General features: G+C 38.5%; 1 protein-coding gene across 2 annotated transcripts in view; it reads left to right on the top strand.

The window, feature by feature from the left end:
- The window catches only part of TANC1 (tetratricopeptide repeat, ankyrin repeat and coiled-coil containing 1), a 265490-nt gene that overhangs the window by 221222 nt on the left and 25466 nt on the right, over positions 1-18802 (top strand). For both annotated transcript variants that reach the window (XM_027866155.1, XM_027866156.1), the window contains 3 exons: positions 2767-3003; positions 7335-7520; positions 9498-9576. In XM_027866155.1, coding sequence (XP_027721956.1) covers positions 2767-3003; positions 7335-7520; positions 9498-9576 — 502 coding nt within the window. The remainder of the gene's footprint in view (positions 1-2766; positions 3004-7334; positions 7521-9497; positions 9577-18802) is intronic.

Below are 18802 nucleotides of genomic sequence, written 5' to 3'. Positions count from 1 at the left end.
AAATTTGGTAGATAAATAATTTAGATGGTATTATTTTATTATCAAGTAAGAGAATATTTGTTTAAAAGAAAGTGCTTAGCATAGTATCTGGCACATAGTAGGTGCTATATAAATGCTTATTCTTTTTCCCTTCTCTATTTCTCTAATTATGAAATCAAAAGTACAAAGAAAGGTTAATTGATTTGCCCAGCTAGTTAGTAGTGGTAGATCTTTGTCTAGGATCTCAGCCTCTTGACGCAGAGCTCCTTCCTAAAGACATTATAGAGCCTGCCATAACCTGCCCTGCATTCTACCAGTTTCTGTTAACAACTAAAGATCCAGATAGGAGTGGGGGTGTCTGGAGGTTAGAGGACTCCTGGCTAGAGTCAGGAGGCTGTGATTTTACTTCTGCAATGGACAGAAATGGTGATGGATGGTAAAGGATTAATTTCTGGAGAAGGCCTCGTTTAGCTATCCCTTATTCACAGGCTAGTCAAAAATGCTTTTGGCATTTTTATAGTGTAACACATAAAATATTTTAAAATAAAAATAAAATAGTAAATTTATATAGTAAAAAGGTAAAATACAAAAGCTCTTACAATATGCAAGACATGGTGATGGGTACTGGGTGTTTTATAGGATACGCTTGACCCTTCTTTTCCTCACTTTACCCATCTGTAAAATATGAATTATAATACCACTTAATCTCCTAGAGATTTTTGTAATGATCAAATGAGATTATATTTGTAAAGTGCTTCACCAACCTCAAAGGATATACAAAAGCTAGTTGTTATTGTTGTTACAAAGCTGCCCTCAGGTGAGTCAGTCTGAGGGTATGTTACAATTTAACATCAAAGAACATTCATGTTAATAATATGAAAACCAGAAGGTTAAAGTGTGGATGGAAGGTTCTTAGTATTGCTTTTCTAATACCATAGGCGTTAAAGACTTCTTATTGTGGTCTATGACTTTGTGCCAAAGCTTGTAAAAGATTCTTCTAGAAGACCTTCACAGGCCCCAGTGGTGACAGATGCCAATTCCCAGAAATACATCATCCAGGCTTCTTCTCTGTGTGGATGTATGGAGCGCTCACACGAATTTGTGTTCTCGAAACTTGAATTCATCCAGCGCATTATAATGTTACTGGGGAAGTTGGGGATGGGATTGGGGAAGGCAGAGAGTGTGTGTGGGTATAAAGCTAAGAAAAATACAGGTGGTTTTGAGAAAAAGTTTTAGATATTTTATTAATCAGTATTTACTTATGATGAAAAGGATGGCTAGGATTTTATAGAATATTCCCTAACGGAACAAATAATTTGTAAGTTGCCACAGTACTGTGTATATGTAGATATTTTTTAGAAAAGCACGGTTGCAAAGTGATGTCCAGATGTTCTTTATTCTTCCTTTTTGACTTATTTCTCTTCCTGGTGAATGAACATGTAGGTAACCTGTCCCTGCAGTTTCTTCAGTAACCTTGAAGTTGTTATATGTTGATGATAGGGTTTTGAATTCGTCTCCATTGTATTTCAGATACATTTTAAAAAATATCTAATTGATATTCTTTTTTTTACTCCTTCCCCTCTATCCAACTGAATCCCCTCAAGAGCCCACCCATGTATTATAAGTGTGGTGAAGCAAAACCAGCATGTAGGTGACATTTGCAAATGCCTGCCTCATTCCACCCTTTAATCTACCCCCTCTTTGCTGAGAGTTGCAATATATGCTTCACCATTACTCCTCTGAAATCACAATTAGGCACTTGCATTGATCCAAGTTCTGAAGCTTCTTAGTGTTGTTTCCTTTATATTATTGTGGTCACTATGTAAATTGCTCTCCTGTTTTCTGCCAGCTTTGCATTGCATCATTTCATACAAGGCTTCTCTACTTCTCGCTACCATTTTCCACTTTCTAGGTAACAGTCCAGTTACCCAGGCATTAGATGTGATTTTACTATCATTGAATTTTTTTGGTGCTTTTAAAAAATTTAATTTTTAATCAGTGCACTCACATAACATGTGACCAGCCCTTGCTAGGGGGTCTCACTAGAGAATAAATTATTCTCTTTTTGTCTGCATTTGCAATTATTGTTTTCTGGCTTCAAACTACAAAATTTTTGTTGAAATGTCTTTTTTGACCAGTTTCTTTGTAGTTTATTGTTGTTGAGTCTGTGTCTGACTCTTTGTGACCCTGTATGGAGCAGTTTCCATCTAAAAAATGGAAATTGAAATAAGCAAAAAGGAGTGGCTACTTTTTATGAATTATAGCTGGTTCTAAGCTAGTGAATACTGTAAGTAGTTCTAGAAAAAGAAACAATTTCTCTGTAGACCAGCAGCTTTCATCAACATCTGCAACAGAATTATTTTGTAGGTGATGATGTAGCAACTGGCCAAACAAACAGCTTGCTTTATTGGAATTTGTTCGCAGTCATAGTTTCAGGGGCAAACTAAAAATCTTTGCCTTTTTTTGTTTGAGTAAATTCCTCCCCATTTTTCTTGATAAATGAAAAGCACATATGCCTTTCTTCTATCTGGTACCATAGCCTTGTTCTTGCTACATAGTTGTTTAATTCTCTGGTCATAACTTCATTATAAGGATAGGATAACAGGTTCTCACGCTGCAGTTAAAGCATTAAGTGGAAGAGGAGAAAGGTTAGGAAATACATTGTTAGTGGTTGTGAGGTTTTCAAATGTTACAAAAGAATAAGAGAACATGTGGAGATTGTTGGTGAATTTTTTTTTTTTTTAAGCATGTAACATACACAAAGTTTGTTTGGTAATTGTCCCACAGGTAAGCCGTCTCCTGATTTTGGGGGGAGCCAATGTAAACTACAGGACGGAAGTTTTAAATAATGCCCCAGTGTTATGTGTCCAGTCCCACCTTGGCCATGAGGAAGTAGTCATTCTTCTATTGGAATTTGGAGCCTGCCTGGATGGGATGTCAGAGAATGGCATGACCCCACTCTGCTATGCAGCAGCTGCTGGCCATATGAATATAGTCTCTCTGCTGTCCAAAAAGGGAGCAAGGGTAAGTGGCAGGAGCACACAAGATGTGTTTTTATTACATTACTTGAAGACAGAGAGTACTTGTATCCCAAAGGGGAGTAGACTTAATTTCTTCTCATCCTTGATCCCGGTACAATGGAGGGTTGGGAGAAGAGAGTGAGTGAGAGAGAGAGAGAGAGAGAGAGAGTGTGTGTGTGTGTGTGTGTGTGTGTGTGTTAAATATGCAGGAGAAGTCTTTTGTCCCTGCTTTGTAAAATTTGACCCAAAAAAAATGCAGTGTGAAGAAAAAACAGGTTGTGCTTCAGATTTGGAGTGGTTTATTGTGCATTCCATTCACTCTGAGTTGTAAATATATTAGCAGAGAGATTCACCATATGGGTTGCTCATTAATGGATACTTTTCTTAGTCTGCAAAAAGAGATACAATACTGCAGGTGACTCTGGATTACTTTAAAAGTGGCCAGTAGCTGGATTTGTAAGCATTTAGGTGTTGCTGCTAGGATTTTTTTCAGCTGCCTGAGAAGCTTGATATCCCACCCGGCATAGTACCCCAAGTTGACTATAAGGTGTTCAAGATAGAGTAGATATCCTTCGTTTTTGAGTTTTAGGTATTTGTCTTTTAAGGTAGGTTAAAATGAGCTCTGCATTGCTTTAAGACTGCATTGCTTTCATAATATTCAAAAGCTAACCTCTTGGGAAGAGTCATTAAGAGAGTATAATTGCTAGGAATAAGAAAGAGGTAACCGCACTCCCCTCTCTCCTTGTCAAACCTCATCTAGATTAGGGTTTCTTAAACTTTTTCTACTCGCAACCCCTTTTCACGTTTTGGCAGCATTCATTGGTGTTGCATGGCCTGAGGACATGAGCAGTGCTAGGTGTACATTCTGTGTGTTCAGAACCAAGGCTGCAGTGAAGGTGCATGATGCAACAGGGGCAGATGCTGATAGAAACACCTCAGATTTATTATACATGTGATTTTGAATTAATTTTTGGTCATTGCATGTTTATTGTTGCCAATTTTTTTGCAACCCCATATGGGGTTGTGACCCACAGTTTAAGAAGTGCTGAATTCTGGAGCATTAATTTTCCTTTCTGGGCACCAAGATTTAAGGACATCAGTAAGTGAGATACCATCTAGAGGAGGGTAGCTATGATAGTGAAAGACCTCCAGTCCATGTTGTATTAGAATAGACTGAAAGAACTGAGCAACCAGGTGGTACACTGAATAGGGAAGAGAACAAATATCTATTAAATGCCTGTGTGTCAGGCACTAGGCTAATAAATATTTATAAATATCATCTCATGCAGTTCTCACAACAACCTTGGGAGGTAGGTGCTATTATTATCTCTACTTTCCAGTTGAGGAAACTGAGGCTGACAGAGGCTAAGTGATTTGCCTGGGGGTCACACAGCTAGTAAGTGTCTCAAGCTGGATTTAAATACAGACCTTTTAAATACAGGCTGAGTGCTTTATCCACTGTGCCACCTAGCTCATTTTCTCAACTCTAAAATGGGATTAATAATAGGGCCTACCCCAGGGTTGTGAGGCTGAAAGGAAATAATACTTGTAAAGGGCTTTGCAAACCTTCACTATATAAGTGCTAGCTATTACATTTAGCCTGGCAAAGACAAAATTTGGGGGGAATATGATGGCTGGGTTCACGTATTTGAAGGGCTATCATAGGGAAGAGGGATTAGGCCTGTACTGTTTGGCTCTACTGGGCTGAACTAGAAGTGGTGGGTAAGAGTTAGAAAGAAACAAATTTAGGCTTGAAATCGGGAGCAACTTCCTAAGAATTGGAACTGTCCAAAAGTGGATTGAACTACCATGAACCTGTTTGGTTCCCCTTGGTTGGAGGTCTTCAAGCCAAGGCTAATGGACATCCCCTGGCAGGGATGTTAAAGTGGGGATTCTTCCCTGCAGGCACTGGTTGAACAAGATGGCTGCCAGGGCCCTCCCTTGTTTACAGTTCTGTGATTCTAAAATCCTGTTGTGTAGAGCAGTGGGTTGGTATTGAGTTTAACAAACACCTGTTAAGTACCTGTGAAGAGCAAACAGTATTGTTGCAGAACTTTCCTGGAGCTTATGTTCTGGTAAGGGAGAGGATATGAGAACCATAGATGATTGGCTACGTGTCAGGCGCATAGGAAACAGAAATGTCCTTTGTGAGATTCAGGAGAGAAGCTTGTTTCTAAATGGGAAGGTTTCATGAGGGAGGTGTTTTTTGAATTAGCCTGTAAAGGTTGGAAAGACATTTTGAATGCTACAAAGAGGAAAGAGGATATTCCATGCCCAGGGAGCCAAGTCAGGTAATTAATGAAGATCATTTTATATAGATTGATTTGAATAATTTTATCATGAGAGTTTAGTTAAGGGAAGCAATTCTTTTTGAGTAATAATAGGAGTGAAAACTTTCCATTTTTCTTTGACTTTTCCCCATGTTAACAAATTCTGATAGACAGAAGCATGGTAAAAATGACAGAAGTGGTTCATAAATATTGTTTCAGATTTTCTGAATCATTTTTGTTGAAAATTATACTAATAAGATGGGGTTTTTGCTGAATCTGGAATCATAATGAGGCTACCTTAATTTGACAATAGCATCCATTCAGAGGCAGCTATTGGTGCTGTGGATAGAATGCTGGAACTGGAATCCTTAAGACCTGAGTTCAAATTTAGTCTCAGACAGTTTTTGTGTGACAATGAGCAGGTCATTTAACCTGTTTGCCTTGTTTCCTCATCTGTAAAATGGGGATAATAATAGCACCTACATCACAGGATTGTTGTGAGGATCAAATGAGATAATATTTGTAAAAAGCACTTTGTACAGTGCTTGGAACATAGTAGGTACTTAATAAATGCCTGTTCCCTTCTGGAAAGTTGATGTGCTGTCCCTTTTAGCCATCATGGTGGCATGGACAAGCATTTTTGTGGGCCTTAAGGCCTTTACTTGGGTCTGTGATTGTAGTTTTAAAGTGGGCCTGCAATTTCCTACAAAGGCAAGTATGTTTGGAATTACATTTAAGAATAATTTAAGGTAGTCTTATTCCATATATTCCTATAGGGAAGAGAACAAATATCTTTAAATGCCTGTGTGTCAGGCATTAGGCTAATAAATATTTATAAATATCATCTCATGCAGTTCTCACAACAACCTTGGGAGGTAGGTGCTATTATTATCTCTACTTTCCAGTTGAGGAAACTGAGGCTGACAGAGGCTAAGTGATTTGCCTGGGGGTCACACAGCTAGTAAGTGTCTCAAGCTGGATTTAAATACAGACCTTTTAAATACAGGCTGAGTGCTCTATCCACTGTGCCACCTAGCTCATTTGCTCCACTCTAAAATGGGATTAATAATAGGGCCATATATTCCTAAATGCTATAGTTTTAAACAGTAACTTAATTTCTTATACATGGATGTAGGGACATGGGTTCTTGGAATGTAGAAGACAGAAATATCTTCCATATTCCATTGTCACTTAAAACCTCGTAGCTCATATGTTCTGGGACAGGACCACTAACCCAAGAACTATTGGCCTATGTCAACTTTTGATTCTGTCATATTTAGGAAGTATCCACTTCTGTAAAAATTGGAGTTAGAGTAGACAACACTTTATGAGCTCACACTTTAATGAAGTGCTGTTCAGATACCTCTCTTCTCCACCCCTTTCATTGCTGCTCCCTGTCCTAGTTTTTGCTGGTGAACATGGAAACATCCTATGGCTGTCTCATGGGTCCATATATGTCCAAGCAAATAGAGACATGAGTATGCCACCAAATCAAAACTTTCTACATTAGATTTCGTGTGGGTTTTTAGTCTATGGTTTTGCAGATTTGCAAAGGAATTTAAAAGTTGTATTGGTTTGGATAACATACAGAGTAAGGAATGATTTTGGATGGTTTCTCATAGTTCAAGAATTTAAAGCCAAGAGGGACCTCTAGAGATCATCTAATCCAATCCTCTAATTTCAGAGAGAAAATAGATGAGGAAACTGAGGCCAGGAGCATCTTGGGCAGCTCATGTTGTCCACAGTCACACAGATCCTTCCTAATTCATTTTTCATACAGATGGTACAGTACTGTACTTCAAGCTGAAACCTGAGCCGTGGAAATGTGAATTTATGACTCATTATTTAGGGAATAGTTGCATGCATTGCAGAGAAAGGTTCAGATTTACAGAGTCACTGTGTTTGCTTTAAAATAATGAGCGCCTCTAGTGCATTTGAAATGTAATTTGAGTTGCTTACAGTACTTCTGGAATGTTTCTTTTCTTAATCAAGGTACTCCTGTAATCCTTTCAGAAGAATAACAGTCAGATGGTGTGGTTCTTTCCTTCCTCCTTCCCTAATGTAGATTGATCACCTGGACAAGAAAGGCCAATGTGCATTAGTGCACAGTGCTTTACGGGGACACTGCGACATCCTTAAATTCCTGCTGAATTATGACTGGGCAGCTAGTACTTATCAGCAAAGCATGTTAAGGAAAAGCCAGGCTCTTCAGCAGGCATTGACTGCAGCCTCTAGTATGGGGCACGGTGAGGTAAGTACTGATTTAGTTGGAAAAATCCTTCCAAAATTGGTGCTACTGGAGTCATCTCTTTTTTTCCCTTTAGTCTTGTAAGAGAATATACATTTATAGCATTTTCAATGGGAATGGCTTTTCTGTAATTATAATGCCTGTGACATATAAAGGAAAAGAGAAAAATTTAGAATTTTTTAAAAATGTAGACTCTTGGTTGATCTACATGGAAGAGGCTTTTTGTCAGATGAAACTCCCACAAGGTGAATGTCCAAGTGTTCCATGAAAGTAAACAGGTCAGGAACATAGCTGGGTTAACTTTGAAGCCTAAGTGTCTTTCAATCTTGATTTCTCGTTTATTAATCAGGCAAGTGAAACTGACATTTGTCTTCAGTCTTATCTTGCTCAATTCTTCCTTCTCTCCTCTCTTTTTCTTCATTTACTCTTTTCACTTTAGTCATTCCACCTTTTTTTTCCTCCTTTTTGGTCCACTAGGAATGTGGCTAGTCATGTGGAATCTCCATTCTAAAATGGTTCATGAATACTTGAAGGATTTTAAAATCTAGGACTTCAAAGCCCTGAAAGGCTGTGAGGATTGTGGTTGTTCTGTCAGTCTTTGAGGAAAAATAGTGTAGACCTTTGAAACCTGAAAAGCAGAAAGTACCATCTGAACTATTCAGAGATGTCCACCAATGTTGCTTATAGCTCAAATTGAGGATTTGAACTTGTAATAAGACCTGTTTATGCCATGTGCCATTTGTTCATATTTCTGTTCAAATCTAGACTCGAACTAAAATTTTCTTCTTCCTCTTCCAGCTCCCGTTAATCTAACACCTTTACTTCGTTTTTTATTTGTAGCATTCATTTTTTTATCTCCACTATCTAACTGGATATCTAAGCTCCTATATTTTGACTCAGTTTGATTTTCTCTGCTGTAAGGCAGATTTTGCATTCAGTTTGTTGCTGGCCTTTCTTACAAACCTATGCGTACTCGCGCGCGCACACACACACCCATATACCTGCGCAGCTCACATGTGTGCGCGCGCGCGTGTGTATGTGTGTGTGTGTACACACATAGATATAGATATATGAAAGAATGAAGGATTTTTTATTGACTTAAAATTTTTCACTTGGTGCTAACATTTTAAAATCCAATTTGAGAGAAGGGTAAACACAACTTCTTATCACTTCGTATTTAAATCAGCATGGAAGGAATGCTGTGCAAGGGAAAACTTGACATACCTAGTAACTATTTGATTTAAAAGATAGGACTCTTTTACCAAATGAGTTGAGGGTTATGGGCTGTGAAACTTGAGGGAGAATCAGAGATTCCTTCATGCTAATAAAAGTTCTCCTTCCTTCACGTCCTTCTAACTCCCATCACGGTTGATGAGGTGAAAGCTGCCAATTCCACCTCATTACATCGACAGGCCAATAGTTCAGCATGTGGACACTTCAGTTGATCTCGGAGACAGTGCTACTTTCTGTCTTTGCTCCTTAGAGAACAGTGGGAGAGCTTAAAGCCCTCTTTGATGGAAAGATTCCCTTAGGGAAAGAGAAAGTGTTTTTCTCTAGTGTAATGAGCTAACCATGCTGCTTGGATTTTACCTGTAGTGAAGAAATACATTCACCTTGGCTTTCTTTGTGGGAAAACAAATTAGTCCTACTCTTGAGGCTTAGACGGAAACAGTCCTTTGTATGATTGATGGTGTTCTTTGTTGATTTGCCTTTTGTACTTAAATCATTCTGGAATTTCACAGAATCCTAAAGTTCTAAGAATACCCATTTGAGATGGTTATTGCTTTAATTCTTAATAAAGGCAAGGATAATTTTTAAAGTTTGTGTTTGAAATCTGTTTTGCCAACGTTGTATCTCCCCTTATATGGAAAATAATGCTGGGTGTTTAGTGATTGTTTCTGAAATTCTCTCTCTTGTGATTCATGGGATATAATAAGCCCTTGTACTGTTATTACTCATCAAATTACCTGTTTTTGACAGGTGGTCCAGTGCTTGCTGGGAATGGAAAAGGAATATGAAGTAGATGTCAATGGCACAGACACATTGTGGGGAGAAACAGGTAATTATACTGCTTGTAATCCGGAACATCTTTAAAAAATATTTTGCTCCCATTTTGCCTGAGTTGTCTTAAATAGGAATTAAACAGCACGCAGCTTTATTATTTTTGTCACCAGACAGTTGAAGTTTCATGGGAGTTTTTTTTTTTTCAAATGTGAACATGAACAGACATGATTTAAATTAGAAACCTGAAAATCAGATTACTTGAGCACACCATATAAAAAGGCCATTCAAGTTTTGGGACAATTTAGAAAGAAGGTACATTTTAACGAAGACTCAGGTTTATTGTCTGAGTTTGCCATGTGGATGATAGACAAGGGGCCTCTTCACATGTTTGATTTGCCAGCTGACCTGTTGTTTACATGGAGTATTTACCTGTCAAGCACCTGGAGATCCTAACTAAGATGAGTGGGATGTGTCCCTGCCTTCAAGGAGCTCATGTGGACTCGAAGGCTTTGGGGGAGGAATAAGACATGTTCACAAATAAATGTAAGTTAATGTTGGTCGGAATACGAGCAACTGGTATCTAGTAAAAAGATGGTCTCCATTTGGTCTGCACTCATAAAATGTATGGGATTTATGCACATAAGTGTGTTTAGTATGCATTTTAAAATATATGGTCTCTGTGTGCATAGTTATATATACTACACATGGCCTCTGCATAGTTATATATACTATATGTGGTCTCTGCATTGTAAAGTGCTTATTTCCAAGTGCTTTAAAATTATTTATTAGGTAACAGGTTAATCAGTACGCAAGCCAGCTGGTGGTGTGTGGAGTTTTTAGCTAATTAGCTATGCTAATTTAGGAAAAGCATCTGGGATTTTCCTGGCCTCAAGTGTAAACAGTCTATTTTTATTAATCCCTTACGGGCATTACAAGGAAAAAAAATCAGAATGGACATACGCCCTTTAAATCTGTGTGCTGGTTAGAAATTAGTTTTGGTCTTTTCACTTGTTTTGTGGTTATAGTAAATGGTTATTTTTATTTTTAAAGTGTTATTTTCATTGAGATCTTATTTTTATGTCACCTTTATTCCCAAATGTATTTTTTCCCACTACTCTCCTCATTGAGCCATTCCTTTTAACATAAAGTCAAAAGAGAGAAGAAAGCATTTCTGCAAAACTAAACCATACTGTTAACATATATGCAGTGTTCCACACCCATGCAGTGTTCTACCCTTGTAAAGAAGGGAAGGAAGTGCATTTTCACTTCTCTAGGGCCAGGCTTAGTTGTTATAATTGTATATTGATCAATTAAGGCTTGTTTATTTTTTGTATTTACTTTGTTGTAAACATTTTATATAATTTTCCTCATTCTACTTAATTTATTCTTCATCAGTTCATGAATCTTCCTTTACTTTTCTGTTTTGTTACTAGTCTTCGTTCCTTGGGGCTTAGTAATATGTCGTTACTCTCATGTCCTATAGTTGTCGGGTAGTTTCCCTGTCTGTTATGTTTCTAATCCTTTACTACCTTCAGCAAGATGCTGCTATAAATGTGTTAGTGATTATGGGATCCTCTACTCTCCTTTCCACTCATCCTTCCCTTCTTTTCTTCCCTTCTCCTTTCTTGCCTCTCTCCCTCCCTTCCACCTTCCTTCCCTCCTTCTCTCTCTTCCTTCCTTTTCCTGCCTTTCTCTGGACTGTCTTTGAGCTTGGATGATTATTTTCCAGAGCTTGTCTTTTTGTTTGTTTGTTTTGCTTTTTTCTTTAGGTAGTCGGGGTTAAATGACTTGCCCAGGGTCACACAGCTAGGAAGTGTCAAGTGTCTGAGGTCACATTTGAACTGACTCCAAGGCTGGAGCTCTATCCACTGTGCTAGCTGCCCCTTAGAGCTTGTCTTTTAAAGTTGGTCAGCACGTCCCCATTTTGCAGTTGAAGAAGGTCCACTAAGATGATTGATACAGTGATCCCAGAAAGAACCATTGGTATGAGCTAGTCAAAAATAACATTCTCAGTGTATGATATTTTGGGACAGAGGTGCTTAGGATTTTTTAAATTTACGTTTTCTTTTTTTAAAAAAATCAGCTTAGGGTTAGCTAGGTGGTGCAGTGGGTAGAGCAACAGCCCTGAAGTCAGGAGGACCTGAGTTCAAATCTGGCCTCAGACCAAACACTTGACACTTAATAGCTGTGTAACCCTGGGCAAGTCACTTAACCCCAATTGCCTAAAAAAAAAAATCAGCTTAACCATCAACAAAAATGGATATTTCTTAATACAAAAAAGAGGACTGTATATGAAAACATCAGCTTTTAAAACATTTAACTTTTTCCCAGTAGTGTCAAAATCGCTGTCTTATATTCCTTTCTGAACTTTTTATTTTCTCCTTTTTGTTTTTCAAAATGTCTTATTGATGCTTTTGCTGGTACATCTCTCACTCCATACTCATTTATTCCCCCCTCCCCCAATATAACCCTTTCTATGTAAGAGTTACAAATGAAGGGGTTACAGATAATTCTTCCCAAGTATAGTCAGATTTGTTGTATAATTTTACTATGTACTGTATTAAAATACTGTAGTATATCTGTAAAATAGTATAGTCTTTTAAAAACATAGTCTGTGTGTTGATAATAGTTTTATATTAAAATTTGCCAAAGCATTCCAGGTAGGAGGGGGCCTTTAACAGTCTTATACCAACCCATGATTTTTACAGGTTTGGAAACTGAGGGTCTGAAAGCTGAAGTGATATTAGTTCCATTTGTATCACAAAGACTAGGATTAGCATTGTAATCTTGAATCCTGGCCCTTTTGTGTTAAGGGCACTGTCCCTAATAAAATTAAGGGCATATTTATAGAAAAGTAGTCTCATCATTTGTTTCCTTGAGTTCAGTCTTGTTTGCTTCTCTACTTTTAACACTCCAGGTTGCTTTGTAATTGAATGAACAGAAAGTTTTCCCACTTTTCTGTTCTCTTTCCTATTGGAGCCCATTGCCTATAAAACAAGATATCCTGCAGCATGTTCAGCAACGCTTAAACTAGTTACTGAAGGCTGTTTAAACTGTAAAAGCTCATGTTGCCTGAAGAAAGTGCTGTGTGGTTCACTAAGCTGGCTGATTGGGAAAGCCTTAGAAATGCTGCTCTGGAGGGGTGGGATGGCAGGAGGCCTCTTTCCACCCCGGCCTCCATTCTCCCTTCCCTTAAGCTGCTCTTCTGCTGATGGCAAAGGGGCTTGTGTTCACTGACACAAATTATGGATGTCCCATCAATCTTAATACAAAGTAAACGATGGTTCAGCCTGTACTTGCCCAAACCTCATACATAACCATCTATCTTCATATTCCCCTTTTGAAGCCTGGGATGCAGCTCATAGCATTCTTCAGCTGGCTTGCCAGTGAACCTCTGATCAACCAAGAGGCACTGATGTGACTTTAAAGACATAAGACAGCAAGCTCAGCATTTCCTGGGCTGAGATGACCAGGCGGAACTTTTACTGGGCCCTGTGTGTTATTGTAACTTTGCCTGCCTTGTCTGCTCATTATTTCTCTTTGACATTTTTTTTTCTTTGTTCCATCAGCCCCTGGATATGATGCCTTCTCTCTCTGTCACTCTTCCCATTAGCATAGCACTTTTCAGTCTAATCTTTCTCCATTGTCTCCTCTTAACTAGCTTTTGATAGTGTGCCGCTGACCAGCTCCATTTGTAATATCCCCTTCACTCTTCCAGGGAAGAGAGGCAGTTAGGTGTCTCAGTGGATAGAGCAGTAGGCTTGGAATCAGGAAGGAGTTAATTCTGATTCTACCTCAGACCTTAGTAGTTGTGGTGACTTGAGACAAGGCTTAACCTCTTTCAGCCTTGGTTTCCTCATCTGTAAAATAAAAGGGTTGGACTTGGTGGTCTCTAAGGCCCCTTCCAGCTCTAAATCTAAGATTCCATGGCCTCGGATTCCTCCTTTTCCCTGGGTTGATAGAATAGAGCACCAGACTGAGTATAGGGAAGACTGAGTTGTAGTTCAGTCTTGGCTCTTGGCTGACTGTGAGATATTGGATAAAACTCTTAAGTAAAGAATATCCAAAACAAAGGTTTTTGAGCTCTTTTTGTTTGTTATCGACCCCCTTGTCAGGCTCCTGAAACTCATGGACCTCTTCTCACAATTATGTTTTTAAATACATAAACTAAAATATAGAGGTTTTCAAAGGAAAACAATTATTTTGAAATAGAGATGCAATTTCTCCCAAGGTTAAGATCCCTTTAATTCTAAGGTGATTTGGAATTCCTAAGAAAATTTGCCCTGAGGGCAGGAAAAGCCCTCATGTTCAGATTTATGCTTGAACATAATTTGGCTCTTCAGCCGGCTGGATGACAACTCTCTAGATCCATTCGCCCCTGAGTGAATGAATAGGAAAGAAACCAAGAGTGAGAAATCTGGTCACTTGTGGGAAATAATGATAGCATGTATGACTCGTGGAGCTTCCAAACAAATCTCATCTCTGAGAACTACTGTCTGCCCTGGGCTCTCTCCTCTTCGTGCTCCTTTAGTAAGTGCGTTCATGCCCATGGGTTCAATTATCCCCCCATTACATTTGTTTCCCAAATCTCTATTATCCTCTCTAAATCTCACATGAGAGACAGTATGATATAGAGGATAGAGACCTATCTTTGCAGTGAGGAAGGCCAGGATTCCGGTCCACTCTCAGACACAGGCTGGCGTTGTCACCTTGGTCAACTCACTTAAAGTACCCTCGTGGTCATCCGTAATAGTCAGCTCCTTCTGTGGATCAATGATGTAATGCCCAGTGTGAATACTGTACACCCTTGACTGGTGTAGATCCTCTCCCCACCAGATGTTGTCATTTCCCAACGATTTCTCATCCCAAGCAGATTTCTTCTTTGTAACAAACAAGTACATTCAAGCAAAACAATCCAAGATAATTGTTCATGGCTTCAAATGGACACCTCATCCCATACCTTTTGTTCATCATCTCTTGGTTGATGGATCATCAAGCCTTCATCAACTTCTCTGAAGTCATAATTGGTCACTGTATCCATCAGAGTTCTGCAGTCTTCTAGTGATGTTTTCCTGTACGTTATTGTGGTCACTGTTCTAGTTCTGTTTACTTGGTTCCCTATCATTTAATATACATCTTCCAAGATTCTTTGAATGGGCATTTCATATAGTTCAGCAATGTTATGTTACATGCATATACTCCAATTTGTTTAGCTATTCTCAATCATTGGAAACTCACTTTGCTCCTACTTCTTTGCTATGGGAAAAAGGACTTACAGAAAAAATTTTGTCCTGTATCAGACCTTTCTCTTTGATTTCTTTGGAAAATGTATTTAGTAGTGGTATCATTGTGTTTTTATACATTTTTTTTTTTACCAGGGTGATGGTTACTTTGGGTATGTTTATTTTAGTCACTTTTAAAATAAAATTCCAAATTGTTTTCCTGAACATTTGGACTAATTTACATTTCTATCAGCAGTGCATTATTTTGCCTGTCTTCCTGTGACCTCTTCACCGTTTATCATTTGGGGCTTTTGTCATCTTTACCAATTTAATAGGTGTGAGGTGAGACCTCAAAATTGTTTTCATTTATTTTACTATTAGGGATTTGGAATACTCTTTCATATGGTTGCTGCTGACTTTCTTTTGCTCCTCTGAAAGCTGCCTGTTCTTATCTTTTGGTAAATGGCTTTGTTGTTTTTGTTTAGATATTTTTAGTCATTTCTGATTTTGGGGGGTTTTCTTGGCAAAGATACTGGAGTAGTTTGCCATTTCTTCTCCAGTTCATTTTACAGATGGGAAAACTGAGGCAAACAAAATTAAGTGAATTACCTAGCGTCACACAGCTAGTAAGTCTGAGACCAGATTTGAACTCAGGTCTTCCTGACTCCAGGCCCAGCACTCTATCCACTGTGTCACCTAGCCACCCCAATAAATGGCTTAGAGCTCTTGGAGTTGCATGGCCACAATGAGGGTATTGTCCTTAATTCTTGATGTGTCTTTTTTTCCAATCTTGCATGCTTTAGAAGCAGACTTTGTACTGTGTAAATTGCATAAGAAAGTAACCTTGTTGTACTTGTGACACTGAGACGAAGTAAGAAAGAATGAGAACTCTGATTGGAGAAGGTAGGGTCAGTTTGAGAGCATGGAATAGTTAATGGCATAGCCAACATCATGGTACAATGGAAAAAAAAAACACAACACTAGTTTTTGGAATCAGAGACCCTGGGTTCAGATTCTGCCTCTATCTCATAGTCATTTAGCTTCTGTGGGCCTCAGTTTCCTTACCTTTTGAATGAAGAGGTTGAATAGATGGTCTCTAAGGTCCCATTCAACTCTAAAGCTATGATGTTGTTGGTTGTCTACTTGCTTTGTAACTTTCCTACACCTAGTAGACATAGTAGACGTCCATTCTGAACAGCCTCACTAATGTTGCTTCAGTATTTAGCACATTCTCATAAGCACCAGGATGCTTCATTGGAAATGTTATATATACCATGTTGTGAACAACTAAAGATGGTATGTGAATTGATGTCCAATAGACTAGCAGTTGGGTAACTAGGAGGCACAGTGGATAGAGCGTCAGGCCTGGAGTCAGAAAGACCAGAGTGCGGATCCAGCCTCAGACACTTACTAGCTGTGTGACCCTGGGCAAGTCACTTAACCCTGTTTGCCTCAGTTTCTTCATCTGTAAAATGAACTGGAGAAGAAAATGGCAAACCACTCCAGTGTCTTTACCAAGAAAACCCCAAGTGGGATCATGGAGTCGGACACAACTGAAACAACTGAACAACAAGACAAGCAATTGGTGCTGACCACCAGCACTCTTGAAAATTTGCTCTCAGCATATTTTGTCCTCTTTGTTCCACCGCCCCCTTTCTCTCATCTTTTCGGTTTTCCAATAGTCTAGTTGTTCCCATGCTCTGGCCTTCTCTGCCTCCTCACACTGCTGCCCCAGTCATTTTGCCTTCCGTGGAAGTGTTCCCTGCCTCCCAGAATTACCCCCATGATTAAAATCCCCCTTCTTTCAGCCTACTTTTCTCATCAAGGTTATTGGTAGAGAAGTGGTGTGATTATCTGGATCGGCCCTGCCCCCACCCTGAGTTATATGCTAGAAGAACAGAGTTCAAGTGCTTGATCTCTTGCCTTTGAAAAGTTACTTATCATCAGCAGATAGAGTTAGGTTTTCCATCACAAAGTAAAAAATTTGCTGATCATTAAGAATATATGAGGAGAAATTCTTTAGTGACACACAAATGGTAAAATATTCATAAAGAAATGTAGAGCAGATAGTATAATGAAAAAAAAACCCACTGAATTTGGAGTCATAAGGCTTGGATTTATATTCTGTCTCTGTCCAGCATTGGGTTGGCCTAGATAATCTGTACAGCCCTAATCTTAAATCTGGCCTCTCTTTCTTTGGAGCTGGAAGGCAACCTAGAGATTATCCAGTTTAGCCCTCTTAATTTCGAGATTAGGACCTAAGGGCCAATGATGTTCAGTGATTTTCCCAAGGTCACAGAACATGTAAGCAGCTGATCTAGAATTTAAAACCAGTTCTGACTCTAAGTTCATCATTCTTTGTACTATAATGGGGCTGTTTCTTGCTTCATTTATCTCTTTTAAATGAGTTCATCCAAATAATTTGTCATTTGTGAGTTTGTGTTAACACAAGCTTCACACCAGATCGCCATACCTTAGAACTACTCCTTATATTCTTATTTAACAAATCTCTCTCTTCAGAGTTCACAGACATGCACAGTTCAAAATAGTTAGCCAAGTGGTATGTGTACTCATTTCAAGTGATGCTTATACCCTCCTTTTTTTTTAATCAAAAAATTTTTTTTCTCACTTAAGTATTTTTGTCCCCTATTATGTCAAGATAGTTTTCAACATTCATTTTTGTAAGATTTTGAGTTCCAAATTTTTCTCCCTCTCTCCCTTCCCCTCCCCCTCCCCAAGACAGCAAACGGTCTGATATAGGTTATACATGTGCAATCATGTTAAATATATTTCTACATTAGTTATGCTGTGAAAAAAGAATCAGAACAAAAGAGAAAAACCAAGAAAGAAAAAACAAAAAACAAATTGAAAATAGTATGCTTCACTCTGCATTCAGACTCCATAGTTCTTTCTCTGGATGTGGATAACATTTTTCATTATGAGTCTTTTGGAATCGTCTTGGATCATTGTATTGCCGAGAAGAACTAAGTCTATCATAGTTGATCGTCTTACAATGTGACTGTTACTGTGTACAATATTCTCCTGGTTCTGTTCACTTCACTTTGTATCAGTTCGCTTAAGTCTTTCCAGGTTTTTCTGAAATTGCATGCTCATCATTTCTCATAGCACAATAGTATTCCATTACATTCATATACCACATCTTGTTTAGCCATTCCCCAAAGATGGGCATCCCCATAATTTCCAATTCTTTGCCACCACAGAAGGAGCTGCTATAAATATTTTTGTACGTGTGGGTCCTTTTACTATCTGTATAATCTGTTTGGGATATACCCCCTTTTAAGACCTTGAGCAGGATCCTTCTGTGTGTTCACAAAGATGTCCACCTCTCCCACTTAATCAGTAGCATGACTTTGGACAAGTCACTCAAACCTTCAGGCCTCAGTTTCATCATCTCTACTATGGAGATAATAATACTTTATTATTTCCTTTCTCCCAGGGTTGATGTGAGAAGTGTTTTCTGAACTACAGACTGCTTTTATAAGTGGGAGCAGCTATTGTTGTTATTGAATTGAACAATAGTTGGAAGCTTTTCTCTTATAAGATATAAGTTTAAAAACTGCGTTTCTATTTTTAGTGTATCTCAGAATATTTTGTTTTTAGAAGCTTTTCAGGTTCTCACCAACTTCCTGATATTTCTGGATGTAGGAGTTAAAAATACTCCAAATTCATTCTTTCTAATATTAATGTTTACTTTCTAAGAAACTGCTGTAAGGATGATGGCAGAAGAAATCTCATTGTCCTTTGCAATAAAAAGCTAGAATAATAAGTAAAAATAGAGAGGATAAATTCAGAACACAAGATTAAAAACCTTTTACTTAGGTATTAGGAGATGGAGAAAACTATTAAAAATTGGGGCTGCCACTAGGGGGACTTAATGGGGGAAAAGAGGGCCAGACCATAGGAGAAATCTGCTAAGCCTTCAAAAATCCCAATTGGATAATTTGCCTGGGAATAAGCAGTAGTCTGGAGTGTTCTGGTTGGATTTGTCATATTCTGCGGCCATTTCACTTCTTACTTTTATTGGGAGATTCCACTTTC

This window comes from Vombatus ursinus, unplaced genomic scaffold (genome assembly GCF_900497805.2).
Source record: "Vombatus ursinus unplaced genomic scaffold, bare-nosed wombat genome assembly UNPS02014779.1, whole genome shotgun sequence".
NCBI lineage: Eukaryota > Metazoa > Chordata > Mammalia > Diprotodontia > Vombatidae > Vombatus > Vombatus ursinus.
Note: the sequence above shows the minus strand (reverse complement) of the source record. Positions and strands in the feature narration are given on the sequence as shown.